The following is a 20909-nucleotide window of genomic DNA, read 5'->3' as shown; positions in this document are numbered from 1 at the left end:
TCGTCACGGACTTTCCCCAGGACGCATCTTGGCGAGTTTCTGCTTTCGGCAGCGTGTGGGAGCGGGGAGAGGCATAAAATCTCCCGTGGCGACAGCGGCAGCTCCTCGCATAGCAATAACAGCGATATTAATACGGTCTCTAATAGCCCTCGCCCTGTCCCCACACCTCGCACCCCCCCCACCCCCCCCCCACCCCCCCCTCTATGGTCATCCGGCCCCAAACTCTCCGCTAAAGTTCCGAGGGTTCCATCCGCGTCCGCCCCTCGGTGGGGTAACCCGGCTGCCGCCCCCCCCCCCCCCCCCCCCAAAGACCCCCCCCCGTGCCCCACATTTCGTGGCCGCCTCGGTGGGGCCAGCGGGAGCCGAGCGCAGCCCGGGGTCGGGGATGGGGGGGGTGGGGGGGAGGGGGGGGGGGGTGCCGGCAGCGGCTATTGAAAGCGGCCGCGAGAGAGGAGAGGGAGGGGGGGGGGGGGGGGAAACCATGACTATTTTGAAACGGTTTATTAGCATAAATTGACACCTAATTGTTAAACACGTGAATCAAAGGCGAGCTTTACTATCTTTCTGTCTAGGCCTCTGTCCACCACGTCTGCAATTAGCATAATTTTTCACTAGTGACGCTGTTCGGGAGCCTCGCTGCCTCCTTTGCCCAGCAATCCGAACCCAATCTGTGTTTTTAAAATATCCCCCTCCGCTTTCTTTCCCCCTCGCCCCCCCGCCCTCCCCGTCGCCTGGATTCTTTTCGTTATTATTTTAATCCTAGCCAAGCATTGCATAGTTAAAAGAGGGGGGTGGGGGGGGAGGTTGGGGGGGGTGTTGTGTTCAGCTTTTCTTTCTTTCTTTTTTTTTCCTCCCTTCTCCTTTCCTTCTTCCCCTTTGCTGTGCTAAAGCAGAGGCCATTGTTATCAGTGAGCAGAGCGTACCAGTCTATAGGGCAACCAGAACCTCGGGGTTTGTCCATTCAAAGCCCTCAGCTTTTCCGCACATCTTGGAAAGCTGGAAAGCATCTTGATTTTTCCTCCCCCCCCCCTCCCCAAACGGAGACAGAGAGACAATTTGAGCTGCCGTAACCGAAAGCTCCACTGGCTGAGCCCCCTCCCCCCTGTTTTTTTTTTTTTCTTCTTTTTTTTTTCCCTTTTTTTTTCTTCTTAATACATACATCCATCCATATGCCGGATTTTTTCCCCCCCTTTCTCTCTCGTATATTCCTTTAACGTTTTTAAAGGAAGGGGGTCATTCCTTGCTTATTGATTGCGTGGATGCTGGATGTGAAAATATATTATGTCTGCCCGTGCTTTGCTCGTCAGAGACTAAGGTAAGCCGGACTCAAATAGGCTATCACTTTGTGAATGGCGGAGTATATGTCCCCAATGATTTATGACCATATGACTCCAATCTCGGTTCAAGAAAGAGTTCACAAGCTTTAAGCTTCCTTCCACGCAGAGACTCTTTCGCAGCCCTCATCCAGGGCCCTCTTTTTTTTTCCTCCCCCCCGCTTTACAACTGGGGGAGTTCTGGTTGGGGTGAAGCTCGGCGGTGGGGGGAGGGAGGAGGGAGATTTTAGGACTGTGTCTCTATTTTGCAGGCAGATCCATCGCGAGGCGGTCGCTGCGATTTGAGGTCTTTTTTTTTTTTTTTTTTCTTTTTTTTTCCTTTTTTTTTTTTCTCTTTTTTTATTTTTTCTTTTTTTTTTCTTTTCTTTTTTTTTTTTTTTGAGCAGCCCGACTTATCGCGGAGGGCACGTTTAGCATCTTTATGATTAATAATAATTGCGATGAAAACCGGGACTGCTCCTGCTCGCCCGGTTGTGGGAAACGTACCTTGGGAAGGGGGAGGAGGGGGGGGGGGGGGGAGGCGGGGAGGGGAAAGACCCCTCTCTTCTTCACAAACAGGCAGGTTGTGAATTTAGGGTTTCCAACATGGAGGGATGGTTTTTTTTTTTACAGCAGAATACATCCGCCTTCCATTTCTTTTCTCCTCTTTCCAACCCCCCTTCCCCTCCGAGAGCCACGTTTCTTCTCTCAGCCCTCCATCACCTTTACCTACCCCCGATCTTTATTATTCTTTAGGAGGATGAGGAGGTGGGGGCGAGGTGTGTGTGTGGGGGGGAAGAAATATCTCAACACCTTCTCACTCCAAAGTTCCGGGCACAGAGTTTGTGTTTAAACGTTCCCTTCTCTCGAAGTGAAAGTTGAAGCATTACGAAGCACCCAGCGCGGATCCCGGCGGCTTTAATTGGAACAGGAGATAATCGAATATTTATCATTCCTCCCGAGATCTTTTTATTATTATTATCAGTTATTTATTTATTTATTTTTTTGAAAGCCAACAATCCCTCCGAGGTCAATAATTAGGATCGCGGCCGTCTTCGGCGAAGATAAATGAGCGTCGTTTGAGAGATGAGGTACAAAGCGAACCTTCGGCGGATGCCACGAGCTAAAAGAGCCTTTGGGCGAAGGGGGATCGTAAATTTCTTTTATGGACGTTTCCAAAACAAAACCCAAAGAAATCGCTGTTATTTTTAGCCGCTTTTCTTTTTTTTCCCCCTCTTGCTGAGTCTCCCCAGCTCCGATCTGCTTTTGGTTTGTTTCGTGTTCTTTTTTCTTCCTTAAGAATCCTATGGCAGACAGGAAGGCCTTGGAGAAATTCCCACCTCTGCCCTTCCAGACGATTTCAACAAACCTATTCATAAGAAAGGCGCTGCTGTTTGCTAATTAATTCCCGGCTTCTCAAGCAGGGTAGCGGAGTTTACTTTTTAATAAGACTTATTTATCATGCCGAGGGAACCAAATGAGAATAACTCCCAGCAAGGATATCACTCTCGCCGCAGACAATAATGCATCTCGGCGGAAGATGCAATACAGATCTGGGAATGCATAAAGGATTTTAATCAGTGCAAAAAAAGCCAAACAGTCCCTTCGTGGGCACTTTGTCTGCGGCCGTGTTAAAAGTAGATGGGGGTTTCGTCTGTCGTGAGAGAGGAGCTCAGCAGCCGGGGAAAGGAAGGGGGAAAAAGCTCTTATTTATTGCCGAGCTGTGGCTGCTGTCAAACCCCAACGCTCGGATCTATCGCATGAGACTTTTTATCTCCACCGAGTTTATTTTGTTTTATTTAGAGGAACGGAGAGCCCAGAAGCAATTAAATATACGGTAGATACGATTAAATATACAATGGATATCTTTCTATTTTTTTTTTTAAGTACAGTGGCTTCTTGCCAACTGAGAGCTGCAGAGAGGAGCCTCTGCCTTTTCTAAAGATGTTTGCTGCCTGATTCATCCTTATCCATCAGATCATTTTCTGCTCAAGACGATTTTCGTGTTTCTAAGGGTATTTCTCTTCTGTCTTCACGGCAGAGAAAGTTTTGTGCTTTGGGAGAAGAGAAAGAAAGGGAGAAAAGCATCAGAGAGAGGGAGAAATTCATAAAGAGGTGGGGGAAAAAAAGGGGGGGGGGGGGGGGGGCATGAAGAGAGAATGAAAAGAGAAAGGTTTCATTTTGTGATCTGAGGGTTTGCAATGGGTTTTAGACTTTCCGATCTTGGACTGAGGTTGAGAGGAATGTTAAAATACCAAAGGACTCCAAAGTTAGGAACAAATGGTCCGGAGATGTGTTTGTTTTCGGAGGGAAACAAAAAGAAAACCAACACAACAGCAATTAAAGTGGTTTTGGAATTACATCTCGGCAGTGGTAGTTCCAGATTCAATACCGACAAGCGTTGAAGCAGTGCAGTGAAGGGGTATGTTTTCTAAATACAACCTGTGCTGCCAGAAAGAGGGGGGGGGGGGGGGGGGGGGGGGGGGAGGCTGACAAACAGGCCAAAGGAAACACATTCTTGAATTCGTGCCCTTGCTTCAATCTGCTAAAATATTTGCTCTGAATTCCAAAGACATTGTGAGTCTCTGAGTAAACAGCAAATTGAGCCAAGTGTGTCAGGACACGGCTACCTGGATAGGGCATATCAAGGCTTTGCTGATTTCCAATTAAAAACAAACAGAGAAGAGAATGGCCCTACCCTAAACTTAGTGCACTTTTCTGACTCTGTAACATCCTGCTGGTTTTTGTGCTTGATTTGAATAGGAGATAGGAAGGCCAGAGTCTCGTTCCTCTCATGTTCGTAGTTAGCAGTTATTCATCTGTAGGCTTATATTTACATTAATACTTGTGCTAGCTGCTCATGGATCTGCATATACATCCATACTCCCATATCAGTGGGTGTATGTGTGAATGCATGTGTGTATATACTTATACAGAGAGAAATATGGATGTAAATAGATGTATTCAGACGTAGCCATGTGTACTTATAGAAAATGTATTTAGTTCTACAACCTTGCTGCTATGCTCTAAGGGAAAGAAAGGGGCAAACAAACAACAGCCAGGAAAACTACCCCCAAAAAATCAGCTCAGCACTTTTGCACTGCAACATTTGATGAGCCTTCTGAGGCTGCACACAGGACAAAATCTGCTCAAAGCATCTGTTCACCCTGTTCTGCAGGACCCTATTCATGTCATGTGCCTTTCAGGCCCCAAGATGGATTCATAGGCCGGGTACTATTATTGTGTGTTTTCTCCTAACCTTTCAGGTCAGCTTCCAATAGACAGCTGGAAACGGCCTGTCACGTGGCCTTGGGGTGCCAATGTTCTGCCATAGGGGTGTCAAGACCCTGGTAGCTGGAAAAATCATTTTGGGGAATCCTGGAGATGCAGAAGACAACGTACTACGAAAGCTCTGCGCTCTTTGGGGGCTATTCCTATGGGAGCACCAATGGGTTTGGCTACGAGGGCCCCCAGCAGCCCTTTCAACCTGGTTCCCATGTGGAGAACGACTTCCAGAGGTCTGCCTGCTCCTCCAGTCCCTCGGCAACACGACCCAGCACGCAAAAAAGTAAAGATCTGAATGGGAGCTGTATGAGGCCGAGTTTGCCCCAAGAGCACCATCCGCCTCCGACTGTCTCACCACCCCCAAACCCCACCACCAACAGCACCAGTAGCAACAGCAATAACCAGTCAGGGAGCAGCAAAAGTGCCCCGAGTAAAGCCAACCTCAGTGCAAACGCCAGTCTCACCAAGCAGATTTTCCCCTGGATGAAAGAATCGAGGCAAAACTCGAAACAGAAAAGCAGCTCCCCTAGCACAGGTACACCATTCTTCTTTTGTGACCATCCCTTTTCCTACATCGCTGGGTAACAGAGCAATGGGGTCTTGTTTAGGGGAAGGACGGGGGGTGGGAAAGAATGCAGTGAGGATGAAGATACTGGGCACAACCCACAGCTACCAGCCATGTGCACCCCATGGCCTTGTTCCATCCTGCAGTGCTGGCTGAGAACACTTGGCTTATCCTACAACAACCAGAGCACGGCAGGGAAGTGCAGCTGAATAGGGCCACTGCCTGACTGTGCAGGTACACATACCCCAAAATATACACCCACCAATTGCCCAGTGATGCTGAAGCTGAGTGTTTTTTCTCTTCCTTCCCCCTGCCTCATACACAGCAGTGAACACAGTGCTCCGAGTGCATGTGTGCATATAGGGAGCATATGCATAAGTAGGTGGATATTTTTGCATGCATGCACACATCTCTAATGCCATCAAGAGAAAAAAAGATCAGCATGGAAATGGCACTGTTGTGACAAATGTATTTGTATAAACTCTGCAGCACACGCTTCACTGTATTAATACCATATATCCGTTATGCACATGCTTATAGTACAAAAATACCAGTATAAATGGAATTTGGTATTTAACAATGTGCGTGCAGATCATTCTCTTACACAAATACAAGGCACAAACAAGACGTGCACGTGTGTGTATCCATACTTCTGCAAACAAAGTGCCTCCCAACACTGCCCCACGTTAATATTAATTGGCTTCGCAGTCACTGCCCCCCTGCCAAATATTATTTTCTCAAAATTATCTGTTGAAAATAATCGACTCCTAAATAAATGGCCCTGGAATCCTTTTCTACATGACATGATCAAATTTTCATAAACCAGGGGCAGCTTTGGAGAACAGAACTCTTAATAAATGACATGATTATGGAGTGCAGGCTAATGCAAAGGGGTGAGGAGCGGGGGGAGGGGGGGTCGAGCTCTCATGCCTGTTCCAGGATTTATTAAGAAACGATGCATTCAATTTCTGCGTGTAAGTAATTATCTTTTATTTCATTTCATGGGCAGCAGAAACCTGCAGCGGCGAGAAAAGCCCTCCAGGCTCCTCGGCCTCCAAGAGAGCCCGCACAGCTTACACCAGTGCTCAGCTGGTGGAGCTGGAAAAGGAATTCCACTTTAACCGCTACCTGTGTCGGCCCCGGCGTGTGGAGATGGCCAACCTGCTGAACCTCAGCGAGAGGCAAATCAAGATCTGGTTCCAGAACAGGAGGATGAAGTATAAGAAAGATCAGAAGTCGAAAGGGATGGGCTCTTCCTCTGGAGGGCCTTCCCCCACCGGCAGCCCCCCCCAACCCATGCAATCCTCCGCCGGGTTTATGAACGCCTTGCACACCATGAGCAGTAACTATGATGCCCCTTCCCCACCTTCCTTCAATAAGCCCCACCAAAATGCCTACGCCATGTCAACTAACTACCAAAACCCCATCAAAGGCTGCCCCTCCCAACAGAAGTACACCAACACGGCCCCCGAGTATGACCCCCATGTGTTACAAGGGAACGGGGTGACCTACGGGACTCCCAGCATGCAGGGAAGTCCCGTCTACGTTGGAGGTAACTATGTGGACTCACTGCCCACCTCTGGCCCATCCCTTTATGGCCTCAATCACCTCCCACATCACCAGGCGGCCAACATGGACTACAGCGGGCCCCCGCAGATGCCTCCAAGCCAACACCACGGACCATGCGAGCCCCACCCCACCTACACAGACCTTTCCTCTCACCACGCATCTTCTCAGGGCAGAATCCAGGAGGCCCCCAAGCTGACCCACCTGTGAGTGGGAGCAGGGATGGGTTCGAGTGAACTGGATGGCAACCAACACATGACTTGGAGGGGGCACGGGGCAGGACGGCCTTCAGAAACATTTGTGTTGAGCTGTTTTCTTCCTTTCTTCATTTAGGCAAGTTCTACAAAGCTGTCCAGCTTGCCAGTATTATTTCTGGGCTGTTTGACACAATTTCCAAGGATTTCAGTATTTAATGTTGGAAGCATCTCTCTCTCTGAAAAGATATACCTCCTGTGTGTCGACACAAATGTTTCTGAAGTGGCTTTGGGGGAGTTTTATGGGAAACTAGCAGATTTTTAGCAGCAACACCCTTAATTTCCAAACCCAGGGCAGATTATCGCTGATAATTCTTGGCCAATGGAAATCAGATGGTCAGCCAAACCTTTACAGTTGGTGCCTCTGCACCTACACCTGGCTAAACAGGTTAGCACAAGGGATGCACAAGAAAGCTGCCCTCCACTTCAGTCCTAATCAAGAGCTTTGTGCTTTCCTCCCCAACCTGCCAAGGCAGGGCATCCTTCTTCGCTGAGTTACTTCCCACCAATCCCCACACAAAAGGCAAATATACACACCTGCCAACACGTGGGATCCACGCTCTTCCCCTCCCACCCACACCTCCCCTCTCAAACATAAGAACAAAAAGAAGGAAAGAAAATGAGAGAGGTCTAAGAACTGCAACAAGGTTTAGGAAACGAGTTTCTAAATTGCCTAAAGCCCCACCAACGGGAACGGCAGTCCAAAGAGAGGAAGAAAATGTTGACAGGTCTGAATATTTTTCCACCTTTGCCACCGATGATGTGAAGTTTCCATTTGATGATGCCAGGGTTTTTGTTTTTTATTTGTTTTTTGGGGGGGATTTTTTCTTAGGGTTCATTAATAGAAAAGCAATCTTAAGACTTAGAAGTCCTATGCTTCTTTCCTCCTCTTCTCTTGACCTTACGTGAAAACAGGGTATATTTGAACAAATGGAATGTCCTCCAATGGAAGCAGAAGTGAATGGATCTCTAGGATTTGCTAATGCTTTATTGTCTGGACATCTTTGTTGCACTTAGAGTTTACATATAATGGGTATAAAAACAACTTTGAAGGGCGTTCATTGAACTCAGTCGAGACGTCCTTCAATAGGTGTGTGTTCTGGTGAACATTCATATATATTTATTGGTTATAGCCAGTTTAAAATATTTTCCTTTTTGTATTATTTATCCCCAATATTATGTATTTATATGAGGGAAAAAAAAAGAATCAAATTGTACTTTTTTAGTATTTACTTGTTATAAAAGACGTTGTGTTTCCTCGTCATTGTACAACAAGCTTATTTTAGTTACTGTAATTTAGAAAGACGAGTAGTTTTATGTTACCTTCGTACTTATGAATAATGTAATTAGTTCTACTGGAGGCATGAGAGCAGAACCAGACTGTAATTGTATAGTCCTGAATTAGAAGAACTATAGCTAATCCCTCCCTCCCATCTTGCCCCTCCTCTTTGGAGATCTTTCTTTGTTCTTATAGTAGTTATTTTATTTCCTTGCTTAAGGGTTGTCTGTTGAGCAATTCTTGAATAAACTTTCTGTTATCAATTTCATCTCGTCCTATCAGTTGGGTTTAAAAGCAGAGGAAGAGGGAAGGGATAAAGGATAAAGGAAAAGGGAAAGGGGGAAAAAAGGGAAAGGAAAAAAAGGGAACGGGGAAAAGGGGAAAAGGAAAGGAAAGATAAAGAGGGAAAAGGGAAAAAAGGAAGAAGGGAAAATAGAAGAAAATGGGAGAAGAAAAAGGGAAAAGGAAGAAGAAAAAGAGGGAGAAGAAAGGAGAGGAAGAGAGAGAAGGGAGATGAAGATTAAGAAGAAGAAGACAGAAAAAGGAAAAGGGAAAGGAAAAGATACAGGGAAAGGAAAACGATATGGGAAAAGGAAACGAAAAGGAAAAAAAGAAGGAAAAGGAAAAAGAAAAAGGAAATCAAATAAAAGGAAAATGAAAAAGAAACAAAAATGAAGGAAGGAAAGAAGGAAGGAAAGAGAGGAACGAAGAGCTCTGCAGACAAGGCCGGGGAGCGGGGCGGCCCACGCGGTCCTCAGTGAGAGGCCGTGATTTGGGGCCGCGCCCACCCCAGGGCCGCCCCCCACTCCGTGCCCCCCCCACCCCCCCACCCCGCACCCGCGGTCACAAAGGGGGGGTCACGTGGCTCCGGGGCCGGGCCGCCATTGGGTCGTAAATGAAAACAAAGGAAAATGATTAATCACGCCCGAAATACTACTAATAATAAAAGAAAAGGGCCCGAGTTTCCACGCAGGGATTTTAGAAGCGGAGGGAATGGGAATTGCCGTGTTGCTCACACGTATGGGAATGGTCACGCGTGCACAAGCACCAGCACACGTATCTTCATCCAAGCACGCTGGGAATTGTCATTAAGAGACAGAAAGCTGCTATGAAGGGCTGCACTGTAGAAGCCAGCAATGGGGGGAGCAGCTCTTGGCAGCAGCAAGGATCGCACGGTGCAATAATCGTGTTTTTATGCTCCAAAGCCTTAAGAAAACTTACGTGAAAGCAGCGAGGGACGATCTAAGTTTTATGGCTCTGGAATGGGGAATATGGGGAGCTGATGTCAGGCTGGAAATGCTCCGATGTTGGGGGATATGGGGGGAGGGAAAGGCTGGGAGGCATTTAGCCGGTGCGAGTGTGTGTGTGTGTGTGTGCTCTGTCCGTGGTTTTGCACACAGGTGTGCACACTCAAGAGCAGCCGTGGGTGTCCGAATAACCCCCCACCCCCCAACGTGAAATTGGGGGGAGGAGAGAGATCACCCTGAGAAATGAACTCGTGCTTCTTCCTCTTTCCGATCTCGCTGAATAAATGAAGGTCCAGGTTAATAATTATAACCTTCGAGCAATAATAAATAGCGGTATAAAAAGAAAGACAGGGCTTGTTTTTCTCCCAAGATCGGTGCTCGGTTCTGCCCATCCATGCACAGAGCAATTTACCATTCTAGGATACTATAATTTAAAAGCATAAAAGCGTGCAAACACTGATCGGGATCGGGGCAAATAAAAGGCTCAGGCAGTGGCTTCCCTCCCCCTTATCGCCCCGCTGCTGAATATCATTTTCTCGATCCCACAACCCAATGGGGTTTTGTATCAGGGGTCCCCCAGCATCGAGTTAAGGATCCTTAAGGAGAGCTCAAGGCGATGCTCGGGGCAGGGAGCTTCTCATGCTTTCTTCTGACGCTTTCTGCACGGACTCCTGCAAATCACCTCATCTTTACGTTCCGTTTGGGTCGCTCGATGAGGGGAGCCGGCCCGGCTTCGCCCCGCAGTGATCGCATCTCCCAACCGCTCCCGAGCCTTGGGAATCACTTCGCATCAGGCCATGCCCTCCCCCCGAGCGCTCACATTATTTTCCTCGGAGCGCGTGAGAAAAGAGATCGCTCTTTCCCCAAGAGATGCCTTTCTCTTGTGTTGTTTTGTTTTATTTTGCAGCTTGGGTGTTAGCAAAAGCAGCGGAACCAGCTGAGGGAGGCTGGGAAAGGATTTCCATGCCCAACTCTTCGGCTGCGAACCGCTCCTAGTGACAAAACCAGAACTCCTCTACATGCATTTCCATCCAAATCAATAAGAAACAACCCCAAATCAAACTGAATTCGTGCTTCTGCCCCCGATCTGATGAGATTTATGTTTATTTCGATAACAGGAACGTTAAACACTTCAGGAAACCCTCCCAAACCCCAAAGCCTTCAATCGAACCGCTTTTTGTATTCGTATCGTTCTTTAATTTGCTTTTGCCCCTTTGCCAAACTGCGCTTGGATCGCTGCTTCAGCTTCAGCTTCATTATTATGTTGGTCCTCTGAAACCCTCCCCACCCACACGGATGCTTGAAGTGACAAAAGTTTCTAGGCTTCCCCCCCCGTGTGAATGCAGCCTGCCAGTCCCCGCCTGCTGCAAAATAGGAGAAGTGGAGCTTGAACAAACACACACGAAACCATCCCAGCTTCCATTTTGCAGCAAACAACTTATTTTTTAACCTCCCCACCCCACCCCAAGAAATGGTTACTTTCTACTCTTCTCGAACCCGGCCCCTTGGATTTAACTTTGATTTTAAGGCTCTTTATTTTGCATTGAGGGATTCCTTTGCTAGAGCCAAAATTCTTTGCCTAGAGCGCCGGGCTGAGCTGTCAAATTCACTCGAGAAAAAAACAAAAAACAGGAGAAAGATTGATTGTTTCTCTCTTCTTTTCGGGTTGTGCGAACTTCGGCCACTTTAAAAGAAAGAAACGAATCTTCCTGGGAAGGGACTTTTCGCTTTATGTATTTATTTAGTAAACTCTGGAAGTGGAACCGTTTATTGGCAAGGGGAAATGGGAAGGGGGGGGAAATATAAGGTGGGAAGGAAAGAAATGTGATTTCAGAGATATCCATGACCTTAAAAACACGTTTGGCCTTTAAGGAAAGTGCCAAGGGTCCATTAAGTGTCGCTTTAGAAGCAGAAGGATTACACTGCTACTTTAAAAGTCGTTTAAGGAGCTAAATCGGGCCGATCTGACTATAGTTGACTTGAAAGCTCACTTGATTTCCTAAGTGCATCATAGCCGGGCTCAGGCAGACCTTCCCGCTGATCCGAACTTCTCAAGCTCGGAGATGTATTTATGGGATGCAAATACCCCCAAGCAGCTCTCCTGCGGTTCGGGCCGCTTTCTCCCCAGCTGTATGCGGGCACCTCGGGAGGGCAGAAACGCTTTTCCCACGCCTGCATCCCCCCGGGGGGTGCGAACTTTGTGGAGATGAGCAAATGGAAAAGGCAGAGCAGGACAGAGATGGCAGGAAGCACCAAGCAGTGTAGGTAGAAATGAACAGCATCCAGCAGTGCATGCAGCACCATACAGCAACCAGTAGTAGTGTATGCAGCACCCTGCAGAACCCAGTAGTGCAAACAGAACTGAGCAGCACCCAGTAGTGCAGGTAGAAATGAGCAGCGTCCAGCAAATGCATGCAGCACCCAGCAGTGCAGAGAGAAATGAGCAGCACCCAGCAGTGCAGATAGAAATGAGCAGCACCAGGCTGTGCAGGCAGCACCACACAGCACCTATCAGTGCAGGCAGAACTGAGAAGCACCCAGCAGTGCAGGCAGCATCAAACAGCACCAAACAGCACCCAGCAGCCCCATGCATTGCCAGGCAGCACCCAGCAGCCCCAAGCAGCATTTCCCTGCCCTCTGGCCCCACCGAACCGCCCTGCAGCCCTTTGCTTGCTGAGGAGTGATGGCGGGGATCCTTTCCTGGGGATCTTCTCTCTCGTCTTTTTTCTTTTTCTTTTTTTTTTAATCAATTAAAGAAAATAATGCTTTCTGTTTGCCACCAGGCCCCGCCTGCCATTGGCCAGGAGTGGCCACGTGACCAGGAATTGGCTGCAATTTCGCCCCAGTCTCGAGTTTAATAGAGCAAGGTCCCCATACGCCTGTATTATCAGCAATATAACAATTATAAAAAGCCCGAGAACCATCATCATCACTGCCATAAAAGCTGAGGCCCTTAGATTTCTTCCTCTCTTCCCCTCCTCCTTCCTCCCCCCTCCCGCTTTTTAAACCCTGGGCCCTGGAAAAGCCATGAATTTTGAATTTGAGAGGGAGATCGGGTTTATAAATAGCCAGCCTTCGCTCGCAGAGTGCCTGACGTCTCTTCCCGCTGTCCTGGAGACATTTCAAACTTCATCAATCAAGGACTCGACATTAATTCCTCCTCCTTTTGAGCAAACCGTCCTCAGCCTGAATCCTTGTTCCAGCAGCCAGGCAAGACCGAGGAGCCAAAAAAGAGCATCCCATGGCCTGCTCCAGCCTCAGCCTCCGGTACAGCCCGGCCCCTTGGCAGCAGAATTCCCCTGGATGAAGGAGAAGAAATCGTCCAAGAAAGCTACCCAGGCTCCATCCTCATCTTCCTCTTCTTTCCCCCCATCATCTTCCTCGGTGCCGATCCCCGCCGCAGGATCTCCTGCAGGTTCGTATAATGAGGGGGTAAAAGGGGTGTTGGCTGAAATCGGAGAGGGTCCGAATCATAAACAATCCCCATCCCACCAGCAGCCCTACCCGTCCCCGTCCCCCCCCCCCCCCCGCCCCCCCAAGCAGACTTTGCCCTGCACCTCTCCGAAACTGTCACGCAATAAAATAACACTGCAGCAATGCACACAGCCGGGGCGAGGAGGGGGGGTGGGGGGGGGAAATGAGAGGGGAGGGGGGGGGAATTTATACTGCCTCCTCCCCCCCGCAAATAAAAGAGCAATTTGCTGCAACTTCTGCGAAAGAGAAGAGGGAGAGATTTCCGGGGAAGCCGGGTTTTTTTTATTAGCTACAGAGGGAGGATTTGGCAGCTGAGCCACGGCTCCATTTTCTTGACTTCCCCTGCCAGCTTCGAATTCTTTTACAACCTATAGGGGGAATAAAGGGGAAAAAAAAAGCAACAAAAACCGAAAGAAGAGCGGAGAGGGAAAAGAAAGAGTGGTGGGTAAAGAGGGGGGTGCTGCTGGCAAGATAGGAAGGCAGAAGGAGAGCGAGCAGAACTCCCCGAGCATCCAAGGCAGTGGGAAGAGCCAGATTCCTATAGCAAAAATAAACGAATAGATAGATAGGAATTCCCAGCCCCCTCAACACCCGGATAAATGAATGTCTTCCCTCCGAGGCTCCTTTTTGATATGGGGCTCGGCAGCCCTGTAGCACCGTTCAGGTAAAAGAATGTTTAGGTAGAAGGGCGGCTATCAGAGCTCGTTGATCAGATAACGCAGGAATAATGAAATCAAAGCTCCGCAGTTTCAGCTCTTAACCTGCTGGCTTTAAGGTAGCAATAAGAAAATAAATCAAGTAAATTAAATAAAAAGGGAGAAGGAAGGGGTTCGAAATTCTCCATGTCTGAAAACGAGGCAGGGAAGGAAGGTGTCTAAAGGGAGAAGCCAGGGAACAAAATCCTTTCTCCACCTTGGGACATGGCTGCAAGAAAGCGATTTCCAATCCTCATCCCCATTGGAAGAAGGCCATTAAACATTTGTTTTCTTTCGTAGCGGCTCCCCAACCCCACCTCCCCTCGATGGGTACCGTGGGGGGACGCTGCGCCCTGCCCGTGGTGGGGGGGGATGGCTCCATCCTCTCCCCGGCCCCTCTCCCTCCCTGCAATGTGAGGTTTTATGTGTTTAAGACACGCAGGGGTTGACAGACAGCAGCGGCTCTAGGCGGCTCCGGACAGCGTACACCAACACGCAGCTTCTGGAGCTGGAGAAGGAATTCCACTTCAATAAATACCTCTGCAGGCCCCGTCGGGTGGAAATCGCTGCTTTGCTCGACCTGACCGAGCGGCAAGTCAAAGTGTGGTTCCAGAATCGCAGGATGAAGCACAAACGGCAAACACAGTACAAAGAACCCCCCGACGGGGATATCACCTACCCCGGCCTGGATGAAGGCAGCGAAGCCACGGATGAGGCCGAGGCGAGCCCCGCTTTGGGGCCGTGCCAGGGGCCGTACCGGGGTGCGCAGCCCGAGCAGCCCGGCAGCCCTCGGGACACCGATCGGTCCGGACCCCCCCCGTCGGAAATCGGCTTCCCCGAGAGCCAGGGCTCGCCTTGGTTGCCGGAACTCAGCATCCTCTCTGCAGAGTCCTGCCTGCAGCTCTCCCCCTCTCTGCAGGACTCCTTGGAGAGCCCCCTCCATTTCTCGGAGGAAGATCTGGACTTTTTTACCAGCGCACTTTGTACTATAGATCTGCAACATTTCAATTTCCAATAGCGGTCCCAGCTTCTCTCTTTTTTTTATTGTCCCTTTCTGCCCCATTCCGAACAGCTTCAGCTCTCCAAACGAGAGGGGGGTCACCCCAAAAACGAACCCAAATCCTCCCCCATTCAATCACCCCATTCCGTTCGGCGGACATTCAAGTTGAGGGACCCGAATCACAGCCGCAGTATTTATTTTAGAAGGCTCATAGAAAAGAGCTTTATTATTATTATTATTATTTAAAATAGAAAATAGTCGCTAAATTATAGGCTTTTTTCCCTCCCCTTATTTATTTAAAAGGAAGCACACAATAGTTTCCATGCGCATCAGTGATGACCGCCCTAAAGAGAAAACAATTGTGAATCCTTCAAGGGACTTTTCTCAGGAATCAGATCGAGACTTTTAGATTTCTTAAGGAAATAATAACGAGGAAAAAAAAAAAAACAACAGAGGAATTTTCGTTCCTCCTTTTTAAGTTTTAGATGTAGATTATTTATTCAAATCCTTTAATAGCAAATGGCAAATTATTTATTGGACATTATTTTCATAGAGTAAATAAATGCCTTTATAAAACCGAGGGAAGCGCTTTGCTGAGTGTTTTCGTTTGAAATGGTTTGTTGGCCTGAATCAATCTCCTTCCTCTCCCCTGATCTGCAGCAGTGTGATGTCTGTTGGTGTGCATTGAAAGAGCGAAGACAAAGGGAATCGCTCGCAGCCAACAGTCCTTAAGGCTCCGCGAGTCGGAGCCCGCATTTTCTTCCAGCTCCGTTCATAATAATAATATTAATTATTATTATTGTGGCGATTTGGGGAAAGGAATTGAAGCGGGACGTTGGTATCCAATGATTCCCATCGGGTTTTTGTTAGTGGGAGCGGTGCAGAGGCGGCGGGTGCGGGGCACAAAGGCAGCGAGCGCAGCCCCCGCACATTCCGTTCCCGCATCCCACGGCTCTCCCCGCTCTGCAGCAGCAAATGCCGACGAGGGGAGATTATCGGCGTTATCAACGTCCTGGTCAAGCAAAAAGTAAAGAAGAAAACGCTGTGAAGGGTTTTGGACGGGTACAAAATGTGGCTGACAGCATTTGGGGCGACATAGAAATACTATCGAGAGGGAAGAGATGATCCCAAAAGAGGCCTTTCTTTATTTTCTTTCGGTTTTTTTTCTCCCTTTTTCTTCTCCTTTCCTCCACGAAAAAAATCAAACCCTATGGAAGTAACCCGGCCTGGTAAATCTGTTGTCTCCATTCACAGCAATTTGTGCTGCTCTCCCCCGGTTCTCAGCTCTCTTTCCACAAGCTTTCTCTCAACGTGCAATTTTAAACACAAAACTCATATATCAAGGAGGGAGGGCGAGGCAGAGGGGGTGGGGGGGAGGCTTATGAATGAAAAGGGGTCAGCGCAGGAATCAATCGCGGTGACACCCAAAATAAATCATATTACGTCTTTGCTAAGTCACCGGTGTTTCCTCGCACACGGCAGAAATTCGGCGGCCGTGTCGGAGCGATGGGAGAACCGAGAGGAGAACCCGGGGATGAGGGAAGGAGGGGGGGAGGGCCTGGGGCGGTCGGAGACGAGCCTCGGCCGTTTGCTGTACCGATGGGCTCTGCTGGGGGCTGCAGTGCTCTGGGCCGGGTGTTGTCACCCCCTTCACCCCCCCCCTTCCCCTTAGGGGTGTGGGAAACTCGTGTGCTCCTCTCCGTGTTTTAATTCGTATTAAGAGCATCACACCCAAGCCTGGGGGCTTGCTTCCCTCTTCGAGCGGTAAAAAGAAAGAAAATGAAAGAAAGAAAGAAAGCAAAAAAAAAAAAAGCCCTCGACAGATGTTTGCGAAATTGCTGTTCGATATGCTGGGTGATCGCATCCCGTCGGAACAAAGGGAGGTTGGTTTTACGGCCGCCTCTTCGTTCCTACCGATATCGCTACCCCTCTTTCCCAACAGAACGAGCGGACGTTTCCATCCTGCTAACATCTCTCTCTGGGATGAAGTATGTTTATACTGAAAATCGAAGGAGACTGCAATTAAAACATGCAAGAGAACGTTACTGAGCATCCTCCCATAACAAAGAGCAGTGCCCAATGCTACAGCCGTCCCAGCCCCCGCACCGCGATCCGGAGCCACGAAGAGGGGGAGGGGGGTACGGGGGCTGGGGGGGGGGGCTGGGAAGAGCACAGCCCTACAGAAGGCTATTCATTATCTTTAAGTTTATTTAATATCTCCAGCTTCTGGAACATACTCAGCGACAGCGTTGGCACTGCCAGACGTTGTCTATCAAAGCGCCATTTGTTCCAGCGCTTTACATATTTCCCTTCTCGCCTCCCCCGCCCCCCGCAGCCTTGAATACAGGCTTGTTGCGGGGAGGCGAGGGCCGACCATCAGATGGTCCCTCGGCCCCTCTGAGAACCCCGCGTGGCCCCCGCTCCGGCCCCAGGGCAGGAGCCGCTCCTCCGTGCTTTATTTTGACTCGTGTGTTTGCACATCCCACGAACCTCCCAAGAGAAGGGAGCTCCTCGTTCGACTTAAACACACACGCACGCATACATCTATCACTTGGAGAATCAATTCTGCAGCGGATTTCCACGAGAGCACCCGCCCTTCCCGTGTGGAAGGGAGGAGGGGAAGCGAGAAGAGAAGGGGAGGGGACAGCAGGGACAACACCTTCCCCTCCAGGATGCCCTTTAGGGGCTGCGAGGGGACGGCCTTCCCCGTCATGACCACGCAGGGTGGGATGGAGTGGGGTGTGTGTGTGTGTGTGGGGGGGGGGGGGGGTTCCCACGAACCCACCGAACAAACCCTGACACCTTATCAATACAAATCTCTAACGAGGGCCCTTCTGCAGATCGTAATGACTTCTCAAAGTTGCTGCAGGTCTGGAAAGCATGCCAGTCACAGCCACAGATCAATTCTACACCCACGGAAAGTGACTTAATAAATGGAACCTCGCCAGTTATTATCCTTGCTAACAGCAGGGCCCTTCTTATTTGTCCTAATTAGCAAGACTGAAATGTCGGAGGAAAGAAGGGGAATATTCAATAAAATCTAAATTATTGAATGACTGTAAGATTTCGCCATTAGTTCAGCCATTCTTTACCTTCTTCAAAATGTCAAACAAATGGGGAATGCATATTTGCAACCCTGCCCTTCTGTTCCGTGCAACTGGAGGGCATACATTAAGCATATTAAGCATATTCAGCTCTTGATCGTTGTCAAAACACTGCAATTGCCTCACGATTATTAAGCTAGAAATATGCAAATGAGATGTGCTCGCACGTGTTGTAGGGATGCTAAAGTAATATTTATCTTGCGCTGGGCTAGTCTGGGGATCTGTTTGCTAAAGAGCTACTTGAGGCCCTGAAGATGCTGAACTAACCCATTAGAGCCATGGGAAGGCTCAAGGTGGAAAACCTTCTGTGCAGGAAAGAGTGGCAGGAGCAGAACCTCGATGAGTGTGGGAATCACTCCCAGTTCCCTCCTGAGCTGCTGATGCCAAACTCCTCCTGTCTGGAAATATCCCCACAATGACTGTTTTCCCACCTGAGCAATAGCAGCATCCTCGTATTGACTGGACGAAGCTTTAGAGCATCCCCAATGCTCGGTCCCTACCGAAGGAAGGAGGTGGGAGAGAGGACTTTCTGCTCGTCGCCTTGGCACTCTTGCATCCATCACAGATTTACCTGCTATTTTCCCCACCTCTCTTAGTACCAGGATAGGGAAAGTGAATGTTAGATCCAGATAAAACTGCTTTGGGAAACTCTGTGATCTATCCAGGTCTTAAGGGTGGGGGAGTGTTGTTTTAAATGATGCTGGATTGTATTACTAACCTTGCCCGATAAATACTACAATATTGGTGAAGACGTGAATAAAATCAGGCAGTTTCTAAAGAAAGAGTCCAGGAGGAGATGCCCCACGTCGAGTTTCTGCAGTGCTGATAAATAGCACGGATTTAAGTGGAACTCAGTGGGTTCGGATCTCACCGGGTTCGGCCCGCTTCCAGCCAGCACGGTTCTACATAGAGACAGTAGGTACAGCCCTCTTCACTGTCACCGTGCTTGAAGGCTGAAATCAAGCTTGTTAGCCGAGCGGATGGACTTATACACATACACCTCTGCCCCGGAGCCCATACAGGCACGGCCGATGAGATTCCCAGGCAATCGGACCGGTTCCCTAAACCCTAGGAGGAGGAGTTCGATCTTTTGGAGTAGACAGAGATGGGATTAGATGGGGGTTGTTCCACACTCAGAAGGAGAAATACAGAAATAGGCTCTTCAAGAGACCGAGAACACAGAGCATGTCCCTCTCCGGCTATGTGGGCTCCTGTCCCGGTGCTGCTCTCTCCTGGGCGAGGCAGATAAGAACTGTTCTCTTATCTTAATTGTCCCACGTTCATCCTTCTGCTTAGAGATAGCCCCGTGCTTGTAGTTCATCCCAATGACTCCTTCAAAGTTTCTTCGGTCTCCCAAATTTTGAAGCCAGTTTTCCTTATTGGATTTATTTCCCCCCTCCCCTCCGTTTTTAGATTCCAATATATGCATCACTTGGACGGCGTGAGTCCTTTCTGGTGATAACGAAGTCGGGGACGAACAGATGCCTATAAATCACATGGCCAGGGAGCCACCAGGGGTATTATACAAGACACAAACTTTCTCAGCAGAGAACTGTATTTATATTTAACTCGAAAGCGAAGCATCTGAAGATTCTGGATGCTCTGGAGCCTTTTAAATCACTTAACTTCTGGGTTGCCTGCACAGAACTTCCCCCAGCTCACACACACGGTTCTCTCACAAGGAAAAAAAGGCATGGGCTCCTTCAGAAGGGTCTGAAGCAAAGGCTCCTGAGGGCCTTCAGTCCTGCACAGCATTGAAGGATCGGGCTGCAGGCTGAGGACACCAGCAAGGCACCTACATGCAGCCAAGCAGCTGCTAATGAAGGGACTTCCTCGCTCTCCCACCAACCAATCGAGCGCTATGCTGGACAACACGGTTTCTTTTCCCACTCGCCCTCTGTCCTCATCCAGCTCGAGAAGTTCTATTTTAATCCTTCCAATTGAAAAGCAGCAGCACCTCCCGGACGGTGCCTTTCTCTCTTCCTCCACGCGAGTGAAAATGAAGCAGTAGACATAATGAACGGCTAATTAACTCCTTTCGGGGGGCGGGGGGGCGGGTAGGAGGCAGAGCTCTGGCAATCGGAGAATTTCCACTTCCACAACGTGGATGTTTTGACCACCTCCCCTCTCTCAGCTTTCAATGAAGGCGTTTTAATGGAACAAATGACAGCATTAGATCCACCAGGCGATGGATTGCTACCGATAATCGGATGTTTCTTTCACCCTCGCTTTATGAAGGGATGGTTCTGAGAGCCAAACGGTCTCCCACATTCTCTGTATGGGGAATTAAACCTGCTAATAATAACGACGGTGATTTGCTGTCAGTCCCAGGGCAAAGGGCTAAGAGGGAAACTTGGAAAAGTGATTCCCGGTGCATTTGTGTGTTCACAGCGTCTGCAGGCAGTGCGTTTTGGGGAAGCCTGTATTACTTTAGGGGAGCAGAGCCCCTATCAAGCTGTGCCAGGATCTGGAGTTGCTCCCGGGAGCCCAAAGACCTGCTCTGCTCGGATGGTTCACTCTATTTCACATCCGTAATTTCGATCCCATCCTATGGGATTTTCCCATCTGCAAAAGGAGCTGCCTCAGGTCTAAACTCCAGCTTAAGTCTTCGCTGAGAGTATTCTTATAGCAAAACTTATTCTTCCATAAGGCCACAGTAGTGAGCTCTCTCAAAGCTCATCTTGAAGCTCCAGGGGATGGCTGTATTGTGATAACATAAAGCATCCCCCTGTACTGTAACAGCAGAGTGAGACCGTGATGCAAAGTTATCAAACAACGTGAAACAACGGCTTCAAGGATGAAATAAACATCTATCCCCCCTATTTTTCATTTCACATCCATAAATCATCGTTGTGAGCATCGTTTAAATAGAATGTATTCAATTTAAGCAAGAACACAGCATAATATAGAAAGCACTCCTGGAATCAAATTGGAAACCGATTTCGCTTACAGAGGAAATTACATCATGGTTGCTTTGAATCTTCATAATCACCTTCTGCACTTTCTCTTGTTTTATGAAACAAAAAATCACGTATCCAGTTTGTAAGTATTTGTAACTTAAACTATTTTCTTCTTGAATTGCTCAGCATCAGCAAAGTCTGCAGAATACATGAATAAATAGAAGCAC

The 20909-nt window shown here is 48.7% G+C and overlaps 2 protein-coding genes across 2 annotated transcripts; both read left to right on the top strand.

Moving 5' to 3' along the window:
* The first annotated feature begins 1145 nt into the window (after positions 1-1145).
* HOXB3 (homeobox B3) lies at positions 1146-7188 on the top strand. The gene is given in 5 exon segments (XM_072356637.1): positions 1146-1315; positions 4580-4839; positions 4842-4876; positions 4878-5133; positions 6173-7188. Coding segments are annotated over 4 exon segments (1200 nt in total). The 5' UTR covers positions 1146-1315; positions 4580-4697; the 3' UTR covers positions 6940-7188.
* A 4919-nt stretch (positions 7189-12107) lies between these two features.
* Positions 12108-15109, top strand: HOXB2 (homeobox B2). Its single transcript, XM_072356697.1, has 2 exons — positions 12108-12924; positions 14113-15109. Exons 1-2 carry the CDS (start codon positions 12537-12539, stop codon positions 14694-14696), a joined length of 972 nt encoding a protein of 323 aa, XP_072212798.1. The 5' UTR covers positions 12108-12536; the 3' UTR covers positions 14697-15109.
* Positions 15110-20909: the final 5800 nt, after the last annotated feature.

Source organism: Excalfactoria chinensis, chromosome 24 (genome assembly GCF_039878825.1).
Source record: "Excalfactoria chinensis isolate bCotChi1 chromosome 24, bCotChi1.hap2, whole genome shotgun sequence".
Classification (NCBI taxonomy): domain Eukaryota; kingdom Metazoa; phylum Chordata; class Aves; order Galliformes; family Phasianidae; genus Excalfactoria; species Excalfactoria chinensis.
The sequence above is the reverse complement of the archived record's forward strand: the minus strand, read 5'-3'. Positions and strand labels throughout refer to the sequence as shown.